Source organism: Oreochromis aureus, linkage group 15 (genome assembly GCF_013358895.1).
Source record: "Oreochromis aureus strain Israel breed Guangdong linkage group 15, ZZ_aureus, whole genome shotgun sequence".
Taxonomy (NCBI): domain Eukaryota; kingdom Metazoa; phylum Chordata; class Actinopteri; order Cichliformes; family Cichlidae; genus Oreochromis; species Oreochromis aureus.
In genome coordinates, this window is record NC_052956.1 from 33,400,823 (window position 1) to 33,420,229 (window position 19,407).

At 42.4% G+C, this 19,407-nt stretch overlaps 1 protein-coding gene across 1 annotated transcript in view; it reads left to right on the top strand.

Annotated features, from left to right (window-relative positions):
• The window catches only part of large1 (LARGE xylosyl- and glucuronyltransferase 1), a 57,682-nt gene that overhangs the window by 16,538 nt on the left and 21,737 nt on the right, over positions 1-19,407 (top strand). Inside the window, exons 3-7 of the mRNA XM_031731400.2 lie at positions 2,959-3,257; positions 6,086-6,168; positions 14,929-15,052; positions 15,199-15,370; positions 19,039-19,143. Coding sequence (XP_031587260.1) covers positions 2,959-3,257; positions 6,086-6,168; positions 14,929-15,052; positions 15,199-15,370; positions 19,039-19,143 — 783 coding nt within the window. The remainder of the gene's footprint in view (positions 1-2,958; positions 3,258-6,085; positions 6,169-14,928; positions 15,053-15,198; positions 15,371-19,038; positions 19,144-19,407) is intronic.

Sequence of the window (19,407 nt, forward strand, 5' to 3'; positions counted from 1 at the left end):
GTAATTGAACTTTTTAGGTTTAAATTTCTTTTTTACTATAGATTTGTTGTTATTCTAAAAATCTAATCTTGTTAATCACATACTGTACGTCTATTCTGTCAGATGGAATAAAGTCTGTTCCTTCAAATATATGTTCCAAGTATTTAATTCCTTTACAACTCCATTCTGGGAAGTTAATCATATTAGAAGTAGAATGCCTTTTATTGTGACTATACAGATGTACAGCGACATAAAGAGGATCTCCTACTTAGTGCAGACATGTGGGGAAGGGGGGGTGAGGTACAGTTTCTGCAGCACTATATACATATGAAGAGTATTCAAAAATATAAAATGTATAAATATACAAATCGGAAAAAAATAAAGTGTTATATATTTACAATGTGGGTTATTGCATGTAAATTAAGTATTACACAGTGGTGATGGTAGCTGTGTAGTCTGTGTATAGAGGGAAGTCCTTGGATTAAGGGGTGGAACTGTGTTGTCAGTGCGGTTATGGCTTTTGGGAAGAAACTGTTCTCGAGTCTTTCAGTCTTTGTGCTGATGCACCTGTAGCACTTTCCTGAGGGAAGCAGGTTGAACAGGTCAAAACCAGGGTGGGAGCTGTCTTTGGTAATGTTTGTTGCTCTGCTGAGGCAGTGGGAGGAATAAATGTCCATCGGGGAGGGGAGAGCGGAGCTGATGATCTTCTGTGCTGCCTTGACTACTCTCTGAAGCCTCACTCTATCCGCCTTAGTGCCATACTGTGATGCAGTATGTCAGCAGGCTCTAAATGGATGAGCGGTAGAAGGTCAGCAGTAGGTTGGAATCCTGTTTTGTACATCCTGAGGACCCTCAGGACCCTCTGCACTTCCTGAGGACCCTCAGCCACTGCTGGGCCTTCTTGACGACCGTTGTGATGTCGTCTGTACAGGAGGTCTCAGCGGTGATGAGGACACCGAGAAACTGGCAGGTGTGGACCATCTCCATACACTCACCATTGATATATAGGAGGGCTAAGTCAGTGCTGTGCACACAGCCCTGTGGGGAGCCGGTGCTCAGCGTGCGAGTAGAGGAGAGATGAGGGCCGAGTCTTACAGTCTGGGGCCGGTTAGTGAGAAAGTCCTTTATCCAGGCACATGTAAGAGCGGGGAGGCCAAGAGTGACCAGTTTGGTCTTGAGTGACTGTAATCCACAAAGAGCAACGGCGATGGAGTCCCCTCTTGATCTGTTCGCATGATATGCAAAGTGGAATTCAAAATCCTGCTCCTCATATACAAGGTCTTAAATAATCAGGCATCTTATCTAAATTACCTTATGACATCTCCCCCCATTAAAGAATTCGTTTCACTTCACTTCGGATTGCAGGCTTTGTTGTTGTTCCTAGAGTATTTAAAAGTAGAATGGGAGGCAGATCCTTCAGTTTTCAGGCCCCTCTTCTGTGGAACCAGCTTCCAGTTTGGATTCAGGAGACAGACACTATCTCTACTTTTAAGATTAGGCTTAAAACTTTCCTTTTTGCTAAATATATATGTACAGTTAGGGCTGGATCAGGTGACCCTGAATCCTCCCTTAGTTATGCTGCAGTAGGTGTAGGCTGCTGGGGGATTCCCATGATGCACTGAGTATTTCTTCTTCAGTCACCTTTCTCACTCACTGTGTGTTGGGTTTTTCTCTGTATGTATTATTGTAGAGTCTACCTCACAATATAAAGCGCAAGGCGACTGTTGTGATTTGGTGCTGTCTAAATGAAATTGAAGTGAACTGATTTGAATTAAGACAGGGGTGTCAAACATGCGGCACATGGGCCACTGCTGGCACACGATACAATCTGGCCTGTGAGAACATTTCATATGTCAGTTATTAATTAATAAACTATATACAAAGTGCCTTTGAATGGCAGAGATGCAGTAATGTCTTTATTTAGCACAGAGCCATGGCTCAATGGCTGAGTGTCTAAATGAGTCTCACAGGTCTGAATGTGCACTTGAAACCATTTATAATTTGATCTGCTGCTCACTGGCCTCCTCAGAATGCAGACTTCAACATTGTTGAAGCAGTGTGTGATCATCTTGACAGAGACTGGAAGAAAAGGCAGAAACATCCAAAGAACTATTTGTGAAGACTAGATATATGACCGATATTTTACTCTAACCTGAAAAACTTTATTTGTTATTTTCACTGTAGAGGATGTGCAAAAGGGTGCAGCTATTGCACTATGTACTGTACATTAGATGGAGGAGTTGTACAGGGAGATGGCCACAGCGAGGAATGATTTCCTGTGTTGTTCAGTGGTGCATTATGGGTAATCTCAGTCTCTCACTGAACATGCTCCTGTGACTGGCCAGGTAATGGTGTGGGTGGGAAGTATTGTCCAGCATTGTCCTTGTCTTAGACTACATCCGCCTCTCCGACACCACCTTAAGGGAGTCCAGCTCCATCCCCAGAGCATTACTGGCCTTGAGGTTCAGTGTATTGAGTCTGTTGGCATCTGGGAGCCTCAACCTGCTGCTCCAGCAAGCAACAGCATAGAGAATGGCACTGGCCACACATTAAAAAATCCTCAGAAATGAAAGAAAGTTGTCCAACAAAGTTCAGGTTGTGCTGAAGAATGAAGATGGTCGTACCACTCCTAAATCAAGCCTACAACTGCACTACGTAGCACAGCACTATATGTTTCTGTTGTACCATTCCAGATTAATAAGATATGTCCATGGTGGAGCCATGGGTATGAGCCATGAATAAGAATAAATAACAGCTGAAGCTCTAGCCTTATACACTTGACACACCTCTTCTTGGACAAGCTACTTACCTGCCTCAATTTAGATTTGTTTCTGTGCAGTGACGTTTCATATCAGTGGTTTCTCTGTATAGAAAAACCCACACTGACCAACCCATAGTGTTCAACTTCATATATATTGGCCACTGACACTGATGTTCTTAATCATGTTAAATCAGTTTCTCCCTGTTATAATTCCACAGTGAAGCCCCTCCCTCTTTCTCCATTGGAAGCCCTCTCATCCACCCCAGTGGGCGGAGCTGGTGAACGGCAGGCCTTAGAGTTGCGGGTTCGGGTGGTGGAAGAAGAGAACCGGGCGCTGCGCCGAGAACTTAGCCGTCCACCTAGGAGCCCGTCTGCACAGCATCCGAGCAATAATCATCGTGGCAACCAAAGCCGAACACATTCAGAGGAAGGCACAGGTGACAATGAGAGCCAGAAAGCTGTTACAGTGGGTAATAGCTCAGACTGTGTCCGGCACCCAGTGGTGGATAAGTGTGAGGTGAGATATGTTTAATGTATATTTGTCCTAGCAGGTTTCATAAGCAGGGTTTCTAATACTACAGTGTTCCACCCACAACAGACCATTCAAAGTTTCTGCTCAGTAATGCAGTATGACCTTGAAAGATGTTTCCACATACCACAGCACTGTTAGCATAGTATGACTGCCTACTACAGGATGCCTTTAGGCATATTTTAGCCTATTCCTCTAGTTAATTGCTGGCCTCCTCACCGAGATATGACTCTGTGAGGAGGCTTGATAATGTAAGCTTTAATATATCCATGTTGTGATCCACTCATTGACACAGTATCAGTGTCCTGCCATGAATCATAACGCACTGTGATCCACAGATTAAAGAGCCCTCAAATCAGTTATGCTGAATCACATATTTCCCTCAATATCCTTTGTATGTGACAGAAGCCAACTGGCTGAGAGGTCTTTTGCCCACCTATTCTGGTTTTGCCCCACTCTTAACCGCATTCTGGTCTGCAGTGTTTCAGTGGTTTTCTGGATCATTTTTCTGTAACATTGCTCCAAATCAAAATCTGGCAATATTTAGATGCTCCTCAGGGTCACATCAGCTGTCGCTCTATGTTCAGATGGCTGTGCACCTTGGGATGGAGGTGGCAAATAAACTCATCCTACTGACTTGGAAGTCAGCTACCCAACCCAGTTTTGAACACTGGCTCAACGAGATGCTGTCTGTTCTACAACTGGAAAAGCTTCACTTAATATAGTTGGCACTAGAGACAAATTTGGGAGGATATGGTGGCCTTTTTTGGCTGAGTGTAACATCAGTCTGCGCTTATAAGAGCACTTTATGTCAACTCATTTTATGTCAGCTTTTTCTGTAAAGCGATTTGCTAATTGATTTGTTTATCCAAGGGTTCCTACTGTGACTACTGTCACTGTGACTACTATTGTGAAGTATAACCTCTGTTTCTGTACCTTTTCTTCTTTTTGAACTTTCTCACGGTCTGGCAGCCGACATATTTGTCTTTTTGTTGTTTGAACTGTTTTTAATTTAATTTTTTATTTATATTCTATACTAAACTGCTAAGTAAGATATTGCTAGAAAAGCGGCCTTAAATCATCATAGCTCACCTCAATGACAAGAGGAGGACTTTCAGAATGGGCAATAGAGAGGAGGTTAGAATGGTTCAGGCACTACTGAAGGACAAGGTCATAGAGGGTAAGGACGACTCTAGGAGAAAGCTAGAGTGGAAACTCCAGCAGAACAGCATGAGAGAGGCGTAGAATGGCATGAATCACTTAATTCAGGCCATCCAACAGCAGATGAGCTGGGGACAATGAGGACAGAGCCAACGAGCTGAATGTGTTCTTCAACAGATTCAACACTGCAGTGAATGCTCCATCTGGACCAGCCAGTGAGCACTGTGAGGGTCATGTTTTTCGGCTTTTCCAATGCATTCAGCACTATCAGACCGACCCTCTTGGGTGATAAGCCGATAGCGATGCAGGTAGATGCCTCTTTTGTGTCCAGGATTGTTAATTACCTGACTGAATGACCACAATATGTGCGTCTTCAACATTTGTGTATGACAAGGTGATCAGCAACACAGGGGCACCACAAAGGACCGATTGTGGATGTTAGCAGGACCAGGAAACCTGCGACTCCGTTTTAGTCCAGGGAGTTGATGTGATTCAGAAGACCCTTATGAAGAGAATATCGAGGGAACAGTTTACCCTGCCCGGGATAGGGTTACCGGGGCCCCGCCCTGGAGCCAGGCCCGGGAGGGTGCCCAAGGCGGCGTCTGGTGGCCGGGCCTTAGTCCATGGGGCCCGGCCGGGCACAGCCCGAAGAGGAGACATGGGCCCATCCTCCCGCAGGCCCACCACCCGCAGGGAGGCGCCATAGGGTCGGGTGCATTGTGTGCTGGGCGGCAGCCAGGAGCGGAGGCCCTGGCGGACTGATCCCCGGCTGCCAAGACTGGCAATAGGGACATGGAATGTCACCTCTCTGGTGGGGAAGGAGCCTGAGTTAGTGCGTGAGGTTGAGAGGTACCGGCTAGATATAGTCGGGCTCACCTCTACGCATGGCATGGGCTCTGGAACCAGTCTCCTGGAGAGGGGCTGGACTCTGTCTCAGTCTGGGGTTACCCCTGGTGAGAGGCGGTGGGCTGGGGTTGGTATTCTAATATCCCCTCGACTTGCTGCCGGTACGTTGGGGTTTTTCCCGGTGGATGAGAGGGTTTGTTCCCTGCGCCTTAGGGTTGGGGAACGGGTCCTGACTGTCATCTGCATTTTGGCTGTCACACAGCCTGGAAGACTTGCTGTGGTAAATGGAACCATGAAGGAGAATCTCCAGCCATCTGTTCAACTACATGTTGTGAAGTCAACATATTGTTGAGAATTATCAGAATATCTGCTCTAAATGTATGAAGATATTATCATAAAAGTATATAGTATAGGATCATAAAAGTATTATCAAAGCTATTTCCTCACTCTTCTCATTAAAACGTCATTAGATTCATTAGCTTCATCTTACAGTTGAGTTTTATACACGTCTGAGAACTTTTGTTAGACAGTTACTATAATTGCCCTTTGCAGTGGACTCACTGCAGTGCTTTTTACAAGTAAAAAGCCCCAAAATTGCAAGGAAACAGACCATAAGCAAATAACTTGATATGATTTAGCTGATCAAAATTCATCTCTTGATGCTTTGAAATGAGGTGGAATGAGTTAATGAATGCTCCAACACACAATCAGTGTTGTCTTTTTTTTTTTACTAAGCCAGTTCACAGTTATACTTTGTTCCTTGTGCTGTGCACATCTCCTTCTTAATCACTTTGTCATTTTCTCCTCAGACCATCCATGTGGCCATTGTATGTGCAGGTTACAACGCAAGTCGAGATGTGGTGACACTGGTTAAATCTGTCCTCTTCCACAGGTACAGCAAATCTTTTCTCCTTTTCTTAAAATAAAAGACTTGGTGGAGTATAATTCTGTTATTCTTATTGTTTTTGTGTACTTATATGTACTTATATATACACACTGATTAGTTCATAATGTCTTCCAAAAAACTGATGTATTCTGATAAACTAAGAATGAATCAAATGAATTATGAAAAAAAACATAGGGGCAGGCATCTGCAACCAGTGTGTGCAAAAAAATAAGTACATAAAATAAAGTTAAAGATGGCGACTTCAGAGGACTTCAGGAACAGTGGGAGCCAAGACACAACCACAGAAAATGATAACGCTTTGTATTAAAATTTCATGCACTGTATGTCAACCAACAACAATAACCAAAATACTGTGCGAGCACAGATACTAAAGTAAGACCCAGTTCCGGCCTGTCGGGTGATCTGAGCAGTTTATTGGTGTGAAATCAGTCTAACGATTGATGTACGGTTTGCACAGTTTGTCCTACCACAACTCAGGCAATCAGACTGCAAGATTCAATTCCATAAGGGGTGTGGCACGACATCCTTTGCAATGGAAGATCATTCTTCTTCTATGGATTTCCAGAAGGTCTAAAGTTCGAAGTTCTCTGGGGACTTTCAGTCCTTTGATCACCAAATCAAAAAACCTGACCTAAGAGCAAGGTCAGAGTTACTTCAAATGCACATTATCCACAATTAACTAACAAATATCTATAAACATTTGTGCTTGAGGAATGAAGCATGAACAAAATTAGTTTTAAATTCAAGTTCTGTTTTTAATGTGTTGTACATTACATGGCAATCTAGTCATCACCAGTCATGAAACCATAGTTCTGTTCTCCTAAAGTCATGCAAGTCCCTTTGCATCCGAAATGGCTGTGACTTCACCACTTGAGAGAATAGCCCCTGGTGAGTTTCTGACACTTTACTCTGTTGTAAAGCATCGGTAAAAGCTAACCTCAAGCCTTGGAATAAATATTGCACAATGGATATCAGTGGGTTTCCCAAGTGGGTGTACTGCAGTCTTTCCGGTTGAAGTCTGCTTCTCACTGAATGCCTAATAGTGTCCATTTTTTCAACCTTCCACACTTTGCTGTGAGTCTTTGTTGTTAATGGCTTTAGGGTCAATGTCAGAGTCATCTCCACTTAGGAGAACAGCATCAACAATCAAGTGTTTTTCACTCTGCAGTGGTCTCTGGATTATCATGAGACAAGTTTTCTCTGACCACTGTATCATCAACACCTTGGCTGCACTATCTTACTATCAGCTGCATCAGAGCATGATTTAGGAACCACATATATTGTGGTGAATTCGGTGGTTTCTTTGTGAAGCCTCTCATGAAGCCAGATGGTATCCTCCTCTGTCTCAGAAGGCTCAGTCTCATCATACTATTTAGCTGATAACCGTGTTATTGGCTTGTGTTTGAATTTTGTCATAACAGGCTTCTCCCCAGTTGGTGTGTTGAAGCCACACGGGAGTAAGAGATCTCGATGAACGGTTCGCTGAGTAGCATCTTTGTTCTCGGGTTTTATTGGGTAAATTGGGAGATCTCCATCTTGTTTTACCGCAACATAAACATCTGACTCCCACTCAGCAAGTTTATGTTTCCCTCTCAGGTGGACAGCATGAATTAAAACAGACAATCTGTTTTGACAACTATACATTAATTCATAAGGTGAGAATCCTGTTACATCATTCTTTGTACAATTATACGCATGGACCAACAGTTTCGAATAGCTATGCCACTGTGATTTGCCCTTGTTTTCCAATGTGCCAAGCATCTTCAACCAGTCCTATTAAAACACTCCAGTGTTTCCGGTGGTAGGGTGTGGTATGTATTTTGTGAACACCAATGTTTTTGCAAAGTTCTTTGATGATGTGTGATTCAAATTCAGGCCCTTGGTTACTGTGCAAATGTTCAGGAATCCTATAGTGGACAATGGAATTACCCCACAGGCACTTGGCTGTTTGAGCTTTCTGGTTTGGTGTTGGGATGGCAATGGCAAAATGTCCTTAATATTACTCAGGCTCTTTTTGTCCATTGAGTCAATTAAGAACACAGTGTTAACAGGTTTTAACCTTTTCCCTCAAAATCTTTCCCTCAACATCTGCTTGACCAGTAAAATCTTGTTCTCACCGAGGTTGATAGTACGTACAATGCATAAGCGGCCCATATCATCATGGAGACTCTGGAGGACTGCATCTCGAAACTGTTCAGGAAGAACAATATGCCAGGTTACACAACCTCCAACTTGTTGTGTCCGGTACAGTATTTGATTGTGTAGCTCAAGAAGACTGAATTGTCGAATTAGCAAGGCAGTTGCTTTCTAAAGTTGGGTGAAACCTTGTTCCCAGTCTCAAGTTGAGCTATGAAACATGGGTCAGCTTGTTGAGCTGGTCTTAGCTGCTTTACTGGCATGTGGGGAATAACTGGTAAACCACCCCACTGATCTTAATTTATAAACTCATCTGGTTCATCAGCTACAGACAAGGCTGAGTGTTCTAGGGTGAATGCACACTCCACATCTGTGTTTTCACTTGGATTACAGCCAAGGAGATGCTTCTCACAGATAGCTGGTACCACATCTGGGCCAAGAGTGATTCCTTGACGAGACAGACAGATCTGCTTCAGTGAACCACTGTTCACTGAATGTACTTTCCCGTTGTTTTTCTGAAACAGTGTCATTGAGCAGTTTTCCAAGTGGTCACATTGAAAGACCATCTGCATCAGAATTCAGCTTTCCAGCTCTGTACTGAAGGTGAAAGTTAAACATAGAAAGTGCAACGATAGCTCACTGCATATATTAAAGGACTACTGTCAGTTACGACCGTAAACTGGCTACCATAAAGGTAATAACAACATTTTTCTGTAACTGCCCACTTTCGGGCTAAAAACTCTAATTTGTGGGCATGGTAATGAGACTCACTCTTAGACAAAACCCTGCTAGCATATGCTATGACTCTTATCTGACCCTCCTGCTCCTGATACAAGGCAGTACCAAGTCCCATAGTGATGGCATTGGTATTCAATTTCATTTCAATTCAATTTTATTTATACAGCGCCAAATCACCAACAACTGTCACCTCAAGATGCTTTGTATTGTAAGGTAGACCCTACAATAATACATAGAGAGAACAACCCAACAATCATATGACCCCCCTATGAGCAAGCACTTTGGCGACAGTGGGAAGGAAAAGCTCCCTTTTAACAGGAAGAAACCCCCAGCAGAACCAGGGAGGGATGGCCAGCCAGATTTTAAGTCAAGGACAGAGAACCACTGGGACTAACTCAGCGTGGAGAAGGTCTCCTCCAAATTCGGGAGTGCGTAAGCATCTTTCACTGTCTGCAAATTGAGTTTTCTGTAATCAACGCAGAGACGCATGTTCCCATTCTTCTTCCTCACCACCACTATGGGCGAAGAGAATGGTGACGTGGACTCCCTGATTACACCTGCCTGTTTAAATTCTTGCAAATGCTTTCGGACAGCTTTACTGTGCTTAAATCGAGTCTCATCAGACAGCTTGAGCAGTGTTTTACCTGATCTCCCAAAGTCAAGTCATCTAGAACCACTAATGCAAGTGTGAGAACTTCAACCTCAGCACCCAAAAACTCCTTGGGGAATACAACATTAATCTCAATGTAGCCTAGATAATGCATAGATTGGCCATTGGCTTCTTCAACCTCCAAAAGCTCAAGGATTGCTCTGATCTCATGTTGTGGAACATTCTGATTGTAAAAAGACTCGGGAACTGTGGTAACCTGGGAGCCTGTATCCATTACGCAGCTAACACAATTGCCCTCCATCTGAACCTGTGCTGTAGTTTTTGCCCCTATCAAACCTTTGGGTAATTTGAAATGACCTCGCTCAGCATGCAATGTTAACATCACACACTTCTTAGCGGTACCTTTCGGCTTTTTATCAGTCGTACGTGTTTGACCCATTGCAGTCCCCATCTGTCTCACGACAGGGAATGTCTTCAGTTTAATGAAGGTTTTCCTTTCTGGCGTTCCCATAACTGCTGACAAATTCTTAGTTCCTTCTTTTTTGCAGCTACCAAGGCATGAGTTGAATCTAACTCACAGGTGGCCACAATATGATCATCCTCCCCACAATGGAAACACTACCACAGTTTTGGCTTTAAAGTAGAGGTGCTGTGTAAGAGGGCCCTGGTTTGGTCTTTGCATGGTCAGGTTTTTTAGTTTCATCTTTCTGCATCTGTTCTTTCTTAGAAGCTGTGGTTTTCATTTGTTCCATGAGGGAAATCAATTGGCTTTTCAGGTCAGCTTTTTCAGATTTTCAACCTACTGATGTTGCTTGACTCAGATTCACCCTGTATTTCACTTGCTGAACATTCTGTCTATGGGAGACAACCTTCAGTTTTGTAGTACAGAGGTGCGGTTTTATTCAACTACTTTCTGTTTCTTGCCTATTTTCTGCAGTACGCAGCAGCCACAAAAGCTCAGCAAGTGATGGGGGTTCTTGATTCTTAAGTTCTAGCTGCAGAACAGCAAGCAACAACAGCTACTGTAAAACTGTTTCAGGAAGTGTTTGTCGACCTGTTTGGCTGTATACTTCCCTTATGTACAATGCGGTTCAGTGCCACCTGCAAGCGATGGAGGTAAGCCGAGGGTTTTTCCCCAGGATCTTGCAACGTGCTCATGAACCTCACCAACAGTGCAGAGTCTAACAACTGCAGATAGGTAGTTGGTGCCACTTCGGGTCCAAAATGTCAAACTATACCTGAAGCTGGAATAAGAAGGCTCTTGAGATTTTTATGAGTCTTCTCCAAGTCATACTTGGTGCATCAAAAGTGGAGGAGAAGACAACTCATAGGGCTCCCCTTCACTGAAAAAGTGAAAACATGATGGATCCTCCTCCTCCTGAGCAGACAGTTGCCCGAGCAGTCATCCTGTTGGATTGTTCTGATTGTGTAGGGAATCCTGCTGAATGAATCAAAATGTGGAACAGCATCTGGGACACTGATCAACAGATCCACTCTGACCTTGTGACAGTATTTCGTCCCTCTATTGTCACCTTGTAATTCATTATTGAATATGCTATTAATTCCCTGTGAAACAAGTTTAAAGATGTGTGCCATTTCATTCTTTATATTTACTGTTCTGCCGCTTAATTTCTGCCGCTAGATGTTTTAGCAAATTAATTTTTTGCTACCAGTTAATCTCTTGCCTAAATGATGGAGAGCCTTGTAGAAGAGCCTGTCTGTGTGACTGATGCTGTCACGCCTGAGAGATGGCCGTTTTATGCTGCACTCTGTCACATAGTGGAGGTTCTTATCATTGTCTTCTGTTCAGCAGCCACTGTATGTCCTGTCCCAATAATACCAATTTAACTCAGCAGATAAATAATGTCATCAGTTTCAAAATGAGCCTATTTTGTCTTTGCTATTTTCTGACACATAAGCTAAGATAAATTGACTGGTTGTTATAGAAAGTGTGATAAGCACTCAAAGCGCTTTGTACAACATGCCTCATTCACCCACTCATAGAAGCACTTTTTTTTACTACACATAAGTGCTTTCTGTCACACTCTGATGAATGCATCAGAGGAATAACCCAAGTATACTTTGGCATGCAGACTGGAGCAGCCATGGATCAAAACATCAACCTTCTGAAAAGTAGATGACCTCCTCTACCTCCTGAGCTACATCCACCCTGCATTACAATGGTGTATGCTAATATTAAGACAAGTACAAAATGTTGAGGTCAACGTGCAAGTAATCTCTATGACCTAGCAGCTCAGGCTTCAGACTGCTTGAAGCACTCGGTTCAGAGAGTTTTTCCTACTCTTGGCTCTGTCTGATGTCAGTGAGAGCGAATATCTCCGTGTGGTCATCTCAGACACACATCTGTGACTGTGAGCCACTCTTATGTTTTTTTAAGGCTAAAGTGGCCTGTTCCAGACATATAACCTCAAGGGCTGCACCAGGGAAAAAGTAAATACTGTTGCCACAGTAACATAGCGTTGTTACACGTCTACAAAAAAAGCTTTTTAAGCAAGAGATTGGGCTGAACAGTTTTTGAAAAATGAATGTGGACAATGTATGCCTATTCAACAGTTGTTACTTTGAACTATGACTACCATCTCACCATACCTTCCCTACATATCTATTTTCTAACTAGTTACCATTTCCAAAAGTGTTACAAGTAATGAGGTGTGATCAAAAGATTCTGAGAACAGATCTATAAAATCAAAAGCCTGATCTGATGTAAATATGGCCAATGTGACACTGAAAGTCAAGGAAGTTATAGAAGGCCAAAGGTGATGACTGGTTGAGTCAGTGAGTGAGCATTGTCTTGGTGCAGGTTTGAGCCTGCACAAGATGGGACTCTTTTATGCACCACAGTTCTGATGTTTCGGCTAAATTTTCTCCGTCATTGTTGAATATGTTAAAAGTGCATGATTGGGGTCTTGATCTTACTTTGGATTGGAAAATGTAGTCTCTTGCACTGAAAACTGCTCTACCACAATTGAACTCTTATCTCCAGTGAGGGTCTTTCACAGAAAAGTTGGGGTGGTTTAAAAGAGAAGTGGATGTAAACTTAAACTTCTAAAAATGTACAGTAGACTGGCACACCACACAACAGAAGCACTCAGTCGGGTATATTAAAAAAACAGATATATTAGATATGTTAAAGCACAGTCATATTGTCACAAAGCGGCCGGAGGCCGAGCACCAAAAACCAAACCCACGTGCAGGAAACCCAAGGCGGAGGCAGAGTAAAGGGTTTAACAAAGGTTTATTGACTAACACCAAAATGACGTTCACGTTAGTACTTGATTTAAGGCTTGATATATGGGGTGTGAGGGTCTTGGCCAGGGGAGAGGGATAAGCAAGGGGACAGGTCCAAGAGCGCAACGGCAGCTGGTGGTCGTTAGGTACGTATGTGCAGGTGGGAGATGGAAGTGTTGAGGGAGAGGTGGTGCGGTCCAGGTGGGTTAGGTGGTGTGTGGCAGCTGTCCTGAGTGGTGAAGGTCCCGAGGTGGTATAAGGGCAGGAGGGCAGGCAGGTGAGGCAAGGAGATGATTCCGAGAGCTGGCGGGTTAACCAGATTTCCAAGATGAGTGGTTCGGTGTGATGGAGTTTTCCTGGAGTAAATAGGGTAGTTGACGAACTGGTGAGGAAGCAGTGTCAGCAAGCAGCTTAAATCTCCAACCTGATTGCCTCAATCAGCTTCAGGTGAGGGAGGCTGTAGGCCCTGCCCATGGGTGGATACCAGGGAGGTCCAGACCTTCAATGGAATTTTACAACCACACACCCAGACCATGACACATATAGGATATTGTGAGGCTGACGGCCAATGGTCTGACTATTTGGGCACTAAGAGGGGAAAAGGTGTCCCAGTTGCACGCACACACACACACACACACACACACACACACACACACACACACACAAACACAAACAAACCATCTGTTGTAGTTTAGGATAATCCTTCACTCTGAGCAGATATAAGCAGAGTGGATCTTAGTCTTGTGGATTTGTCTTTCACCAAATCCACAAGGAAACGCCATTGCATCATGAGGATGAAATTGTCATGGGTCACTACATCCTAATAGTTTTTATAATCAGATGTACGTGACATATTTGCTTGCTTTTTAGCGCAATCCTAATCGTCCCATCAAAACCTTGTTGCTGTTTGTCCAACGGATGTGAAGGTCTTTTCAATGTGCACTGCTGTGTTGACAGCTTTTCTGATTTTCTGGGTTCTGATACATTCTGACAGCTCCCAGCCTTCAGTGCTTATTGAGCCAGTGCAGCTGACACATTGATACACAAAGTCAATCAGCATAAGACACCCCCGGGTGCTCACATCCTCAGCTTAGTGTCACTTTCCTTTGACCTGATTCAGAAGTCCTGAACACCTATTTTATATCCCCATCCCTCACACCCCTTCCCTGAGCTGAAGTGAGACGTAAGATTATCATCTCTCCATCAGTGTGCCATGTCTGTCTCTTGCAGCCTTAGGGTTTAACGCATGCATTTATTAATGCTGAAACTGAAACAACTGGACTTGCTTTCTTTTTCTGGAGTTCTCAAGCATATCACATAGTCTTATTGACCTGGAAAAGTACAGTTTATATTTATGTGCTAAACAAGAAAAGATTGGGTTCTAAGACTACAGCAAAGATGAGTGCATTTTGGAATGGATATGAAAACAGTTTGCGTTCCTGTACCTGTACGTCTTGTGCTATATTAAACTCAGTCTCTCACAAACATTGCTAAAATGGTTATTCTTCTAGCAGACAGCTCATGTAAATAAACACAATGAAAAATGTGAACATGAGCCTATTGCCCACTTGTGGCATTAATAGATCAAAAGTTCCCTAAAAATGTTGGTGGATGTAGGACACAAGAAGGAAATAATGCTGCTTTCAGCTGTTAACTTATCTGCTTTTCACAAGCTGCTGAGTATTCACATTTTTGTTGGCTGCTCATTTAATATACCATCTGTGTGTTAGACATGATGTGTAGTGAACATATTTCAAAGAATATGAGAAACACATTTCTATATGTGGATCATGGGCACATTGATGACGTTTGGCAGAATTTATTTAAAGTTTATCCAGACATTGTGTAACTGTGTGCTTGTAAAAATGGACAATTTGTCCTTTCTATTCAGTTTCATTTCCAAACTCCCACTGTGCATGTACTGAATGTTTTGTGATATGATGCAGGAAGTAAAAGTAAAAGCCGTGAATTCCAATGAATTCACGGCTTTTTTTTTTTGTGTGTGTCTACAGGCGGAATCCCCTTCATTTCCATTTCATCACAGACTCCATTGCTCAGCAGATCCTGTCCTCCTTGTTTCATACATGGATGGTTCCTGCTGTCAGGGTGGACTTCTATGACGCAGATGAGCTGAAGGTGGGGAACACAGACTCCATCACCATGCTTTACTGATTGGGCTGCTTAATGATCTCATGGCTACTGCTTTATTTAACGCGACACATTATGAGCTATTTCTGTTTAACAGTAAATGATCCCAACCCTTATTTCCTCCTGTGTTTCAGTCCGAAGTCTCATGGATTCCTAACAAACATTACTCTGGGATTTATGGGCTAATGAAACTGGTACTGACAAAGACCCTGCCATCAGATCTACAGAGAGTCATCGTTCTGGACACAGACATCACCTTTGCCACTGACATTGCTGAACTCTGGGCCGTCTTCCACAAGTTCAAAGGTAATGCAACTCTTTTTCTCTCAGATGGATGCCCCTCCCTGAGCCTGGTTCAGCCTGAGGTTTCATCCTGTTAAAAGGGATTTTTTCCTTCCCGCTGTCACCAAGGGCTTGCTCAGATGGGATCGTGTGATTGTTCGGCGTTTTTCTGTATTATTGTAGAGTCTTTGAACTCTGAACTTAAAAATGCAAGGCTGAGATACTTTGGAGGAGTGAGAGTGGATATACTCAACAACAGATGGTTAATATGGACTGAAAGCAGGAGGAAAAGAGAAAGACCTCAGAGGAGGTTAATGTATGCAGAGGCTGGAGGATACAGGGACAAGGTGAGATGAAGACAGATGATCCAGCGTAGCAAGCTCAAAAGGAAGCAGCTAAAAGAAGGGGAAAAAGAATAATAAAGAAAATAAAGTGCCTCGAGGTGACTGCTTTTGGGATTTGGTAATATATAAATAAAACTTAGTTGAACTGAACCTACAACATTCCTCTGTTCCTACTTTTATGAAAGGTAAAAAGTTTAATTTTGTTATAAAAACTGTTGTCCAGACATGTTGCCATTATTGTTTCTACTCCAAATGTCAGGCTTCCTCATATCAGTGAGAGTAACAGAAAAACCTCTCTGTGTAATGCACTTCAATAGCATCGCAAACTAAAACCTCCAAAATGTTCTTATTCTTTACTCAACACTTCCCCAGTTCTATTGTATCTGACCTTCATAAAAGATGGATTATTTTTCTGTGGTATACTGGATTAGCTTCACTGACATGCACGTATAAATTGTTATATTGGGTATGTGCTCTGGCATTTTCTGCTGTTCTTATTCTAAATGTGGGATTTGTTTGGATACCTAACCTGCTTCAGTATATTGAGGATACTACAGAGCTCTACATGCTGAGCATGTTTGTCCAGTCTAATGTAATTGCTGGGAGAATGGGCCCCAGTACTCATAGGTGGTTTGGTCACATTATTGAATATTTTTGCTGTTTTATGGATTATATTAGCAAATATGGAGTTACAAAACAAAACATGTTACAGTTAGATTATCATTCTTGACTCTATACCACACTTCCTCATCTGTCATCAGGCCCATGTGGAGAAAAGTAAGATGTGCAACTCAAGTCTCCAGCAGCCATAAAACAAGCGTCTGGAGGCATGCAGCCGCGAGTCACTTTTATGAGCTCTTCAACAAGCGGCCCTCCTCCATTCATAAGCCAAAGCCGGAATCACAGGGCAATATTTCACCATCACATAATCACAGTTTGATTGCGTTATTGTAATACCATCATGGCAGGAGATGAAATTTATATTTAATTTACACATTAAGTCTCTGGCAAGCAAATTGACCGGACACAGATCCGATCACAGAAAGTTTGAATTTCTGCCCCTGCCCATCTACACAAGACTATGGTGACATTTTCCCTCTGAACGGTTCCTGATGCAGATCCAGAATGAGTGAACCTCTCACTTAACACAGCCTGAGGAGAGAGAGAATCTGAGCATAACACAGAATGAGTGGCCCTGGAATCTACAAGAAATTCCACTTCCTGACCACAAACGAGGAGCAGGAGCAGAAACATTACAAGTTACAAGTAACACTTTACTGTAACGTAACGTACACGCGTGCGACATCCGTGGCAGCAACAGATGTGTGCAGATCAACAATGGATAATATGGAGTGCGGGAGAGAATACGGCCATGCAGCGTTTAAAGCGTGGAAGTACGGACATTACTTTGAGTTTGTTTCAGTATAAAGTGACAAAAACATTAGCATCTGCTGTACGCTCTGCGTGAGAAGAAAACTTCTTTCTACAGTGAAAAATTAAACTTCAAATCTGAGCAAATGCCTAGCACACTGCCACAGGAATGTGAAATTAACAGAGAAACCCCCAGATTACCCCCGGGCAAACTCCACCCGCCCCACTCCTGCTAAACAGGTGAAAATAGATTTAAGAGTGACAGGACTTAGTGGTGCTGAATCTTTGATTTTATGTATTTTTTGCCGTGTTTTACTTGCATCTATTTGAAAAAGTGAGTGTAAATACAAAATTTATTTTATTTTATATGATGGACTATGCAGAAAATTTCTTCAAGTCAAAGACAGCTGCATATAATTTTTGCTTAATGCAATGTGTATAAAATTAAAACGGTAAACCTTATAAAACAATTTTTAAAAGAGAATTTTTCATTTGATTCAATTTTATATGATGGATTATGCAGAAAAAATAGAATTGAGCTGAAAGGTCTGTTGCTTTATTAAATATTCAGGTTGTGTATCATATTTTTTAAAAGTAAATGAGTACTGAAGTAACTAATTACTTCTGAAAATAAGTAATCAGTAAACTAATGGGATTACTTTCTTGGAGAAGTAATCAGTAATTAGTAACTAATTACTATTTTCAAGTAACTTGACCAACACTGCTAATAAGTTCATCAAAAAATAATATGTTGAAAAATGTTACATGGACTTAAGCTATTTGAGTTAGTTGGACTGTTTTTAAAAAAATACGTTTACTTAATTTAATTTAAGTAAACTTATTATTTAACTTATTATAAACTTATAATTTAATTTAAGTAAAAATCTTAAGTGGCTAAGAGGTGTAATTTGATTACACGTCTTAGGGTGAGTAATTGGGCCAAAGAGCTGCGCCCTGTCTCTGTCACTACCACTTGCACTCCTGCTTAGTTCAGGTGCTGTAGGAACATTCGGACAGTGCTGTTTTTGATTTATTTCATGATGCAGTCTAATACTGAATAACTGTTTCCTGTGTTTGTTTTTTTTCACTTGGAACTCAACTAATCTCACCCAAATATTGTGGCCATCCAGTTTGATTAACCTTTATAAACTGTAGCTTTTTGTATTTGAGCTCTGCTCAGGCAGATCTGTGTCCTTTGTTTTGTAGCCTTTGTAAAGGAGCGCCCTGCTCTCTGCTGCCTGCTCCAATAAGCTCTCATTAATCTTCCTTATAGCCTTCATTAAACCTGCCACCACTGCACCCATGCTCTTCTCTCCAGGCTCCTACTGCCTCTTTCCTCAACCTTTATCTCTGCCCAGCTTCCTTCAGTAATCTCTCACCTTAAAGCCCACATACTCCCCTCCTGCTCTCTTCTCTTAATCTCCCAGTTATATTTAATTCCACCCATTTGCTGTCTTTATACTTTTTGTTCAGTGGCTCAAAAGCTTTAAATGTATGAGTGAATTCAATTCTTGCTTCTTTTCATTGCAGCATGGTTCAATTTATGAGGCAAATAAAGTTTTTGACACTTTGTTGTGTTTAACAAAAAAGCTCGTTTTATGATATGATTAGGTTTCTGTTGGATCTGGATCTGGATGTTAAGATATTTGACCCTAAAGTGTCTGCCACTGATGCGTCCAGCTTCCATCTCTGTCTCTACATAATGCACACAGTAGGAAAACCAGGAGTAGTTACCCAGAATACATTACTCAAAAATTACTAATGACATTGCAGCCACTGTGCAGCAGGTTAGAGTTGAATAAATGAAGGTTGTGGAGATAAAAAGATGCTTGTTTGAGGTAAAAAACAAACAAAACAAAAAACAAGTGAGAACAGTCATGGTGTGTGTGTGTGTGTGTGTGTGTGTGTGTGTGTGTGTGTGTGTGTGTGTGTGTGTGTGTGTGTGTGTGTGTGTGTGTGTGTGTGTGTTTTATACAGGTCAGCAAGTTCTAGGTCTGGTAGAGAACCAGAGTGACTGGTATCTGGGGAACCTGTGGAAGAACCATCGACCCTGGCCAGCACTGGGCAGAGGCTTTAACACTGGTGAGTACCTTATAACCTGCTTTTAGCATGCTAGCTGTGTCAAGTAAAGTCTAGATGACAGAATTTAAGAAAGGAAACAAAGTGAGAAAACCTGAATGAGAAACAACACTTCTGGCACTGCGTCTAGCTGATCTTAAGGAAGGCCAGCTAGACGCCAGTCACTCTGTTTCTTAAGCTACCATCTTTGTTTGTACCCTTGTGTGTGTGTGTGTGTGTGTGTGTGTGTGTGTGTGTGTGTGTGTGTGTGTGTGTGTGTGTGTTTGA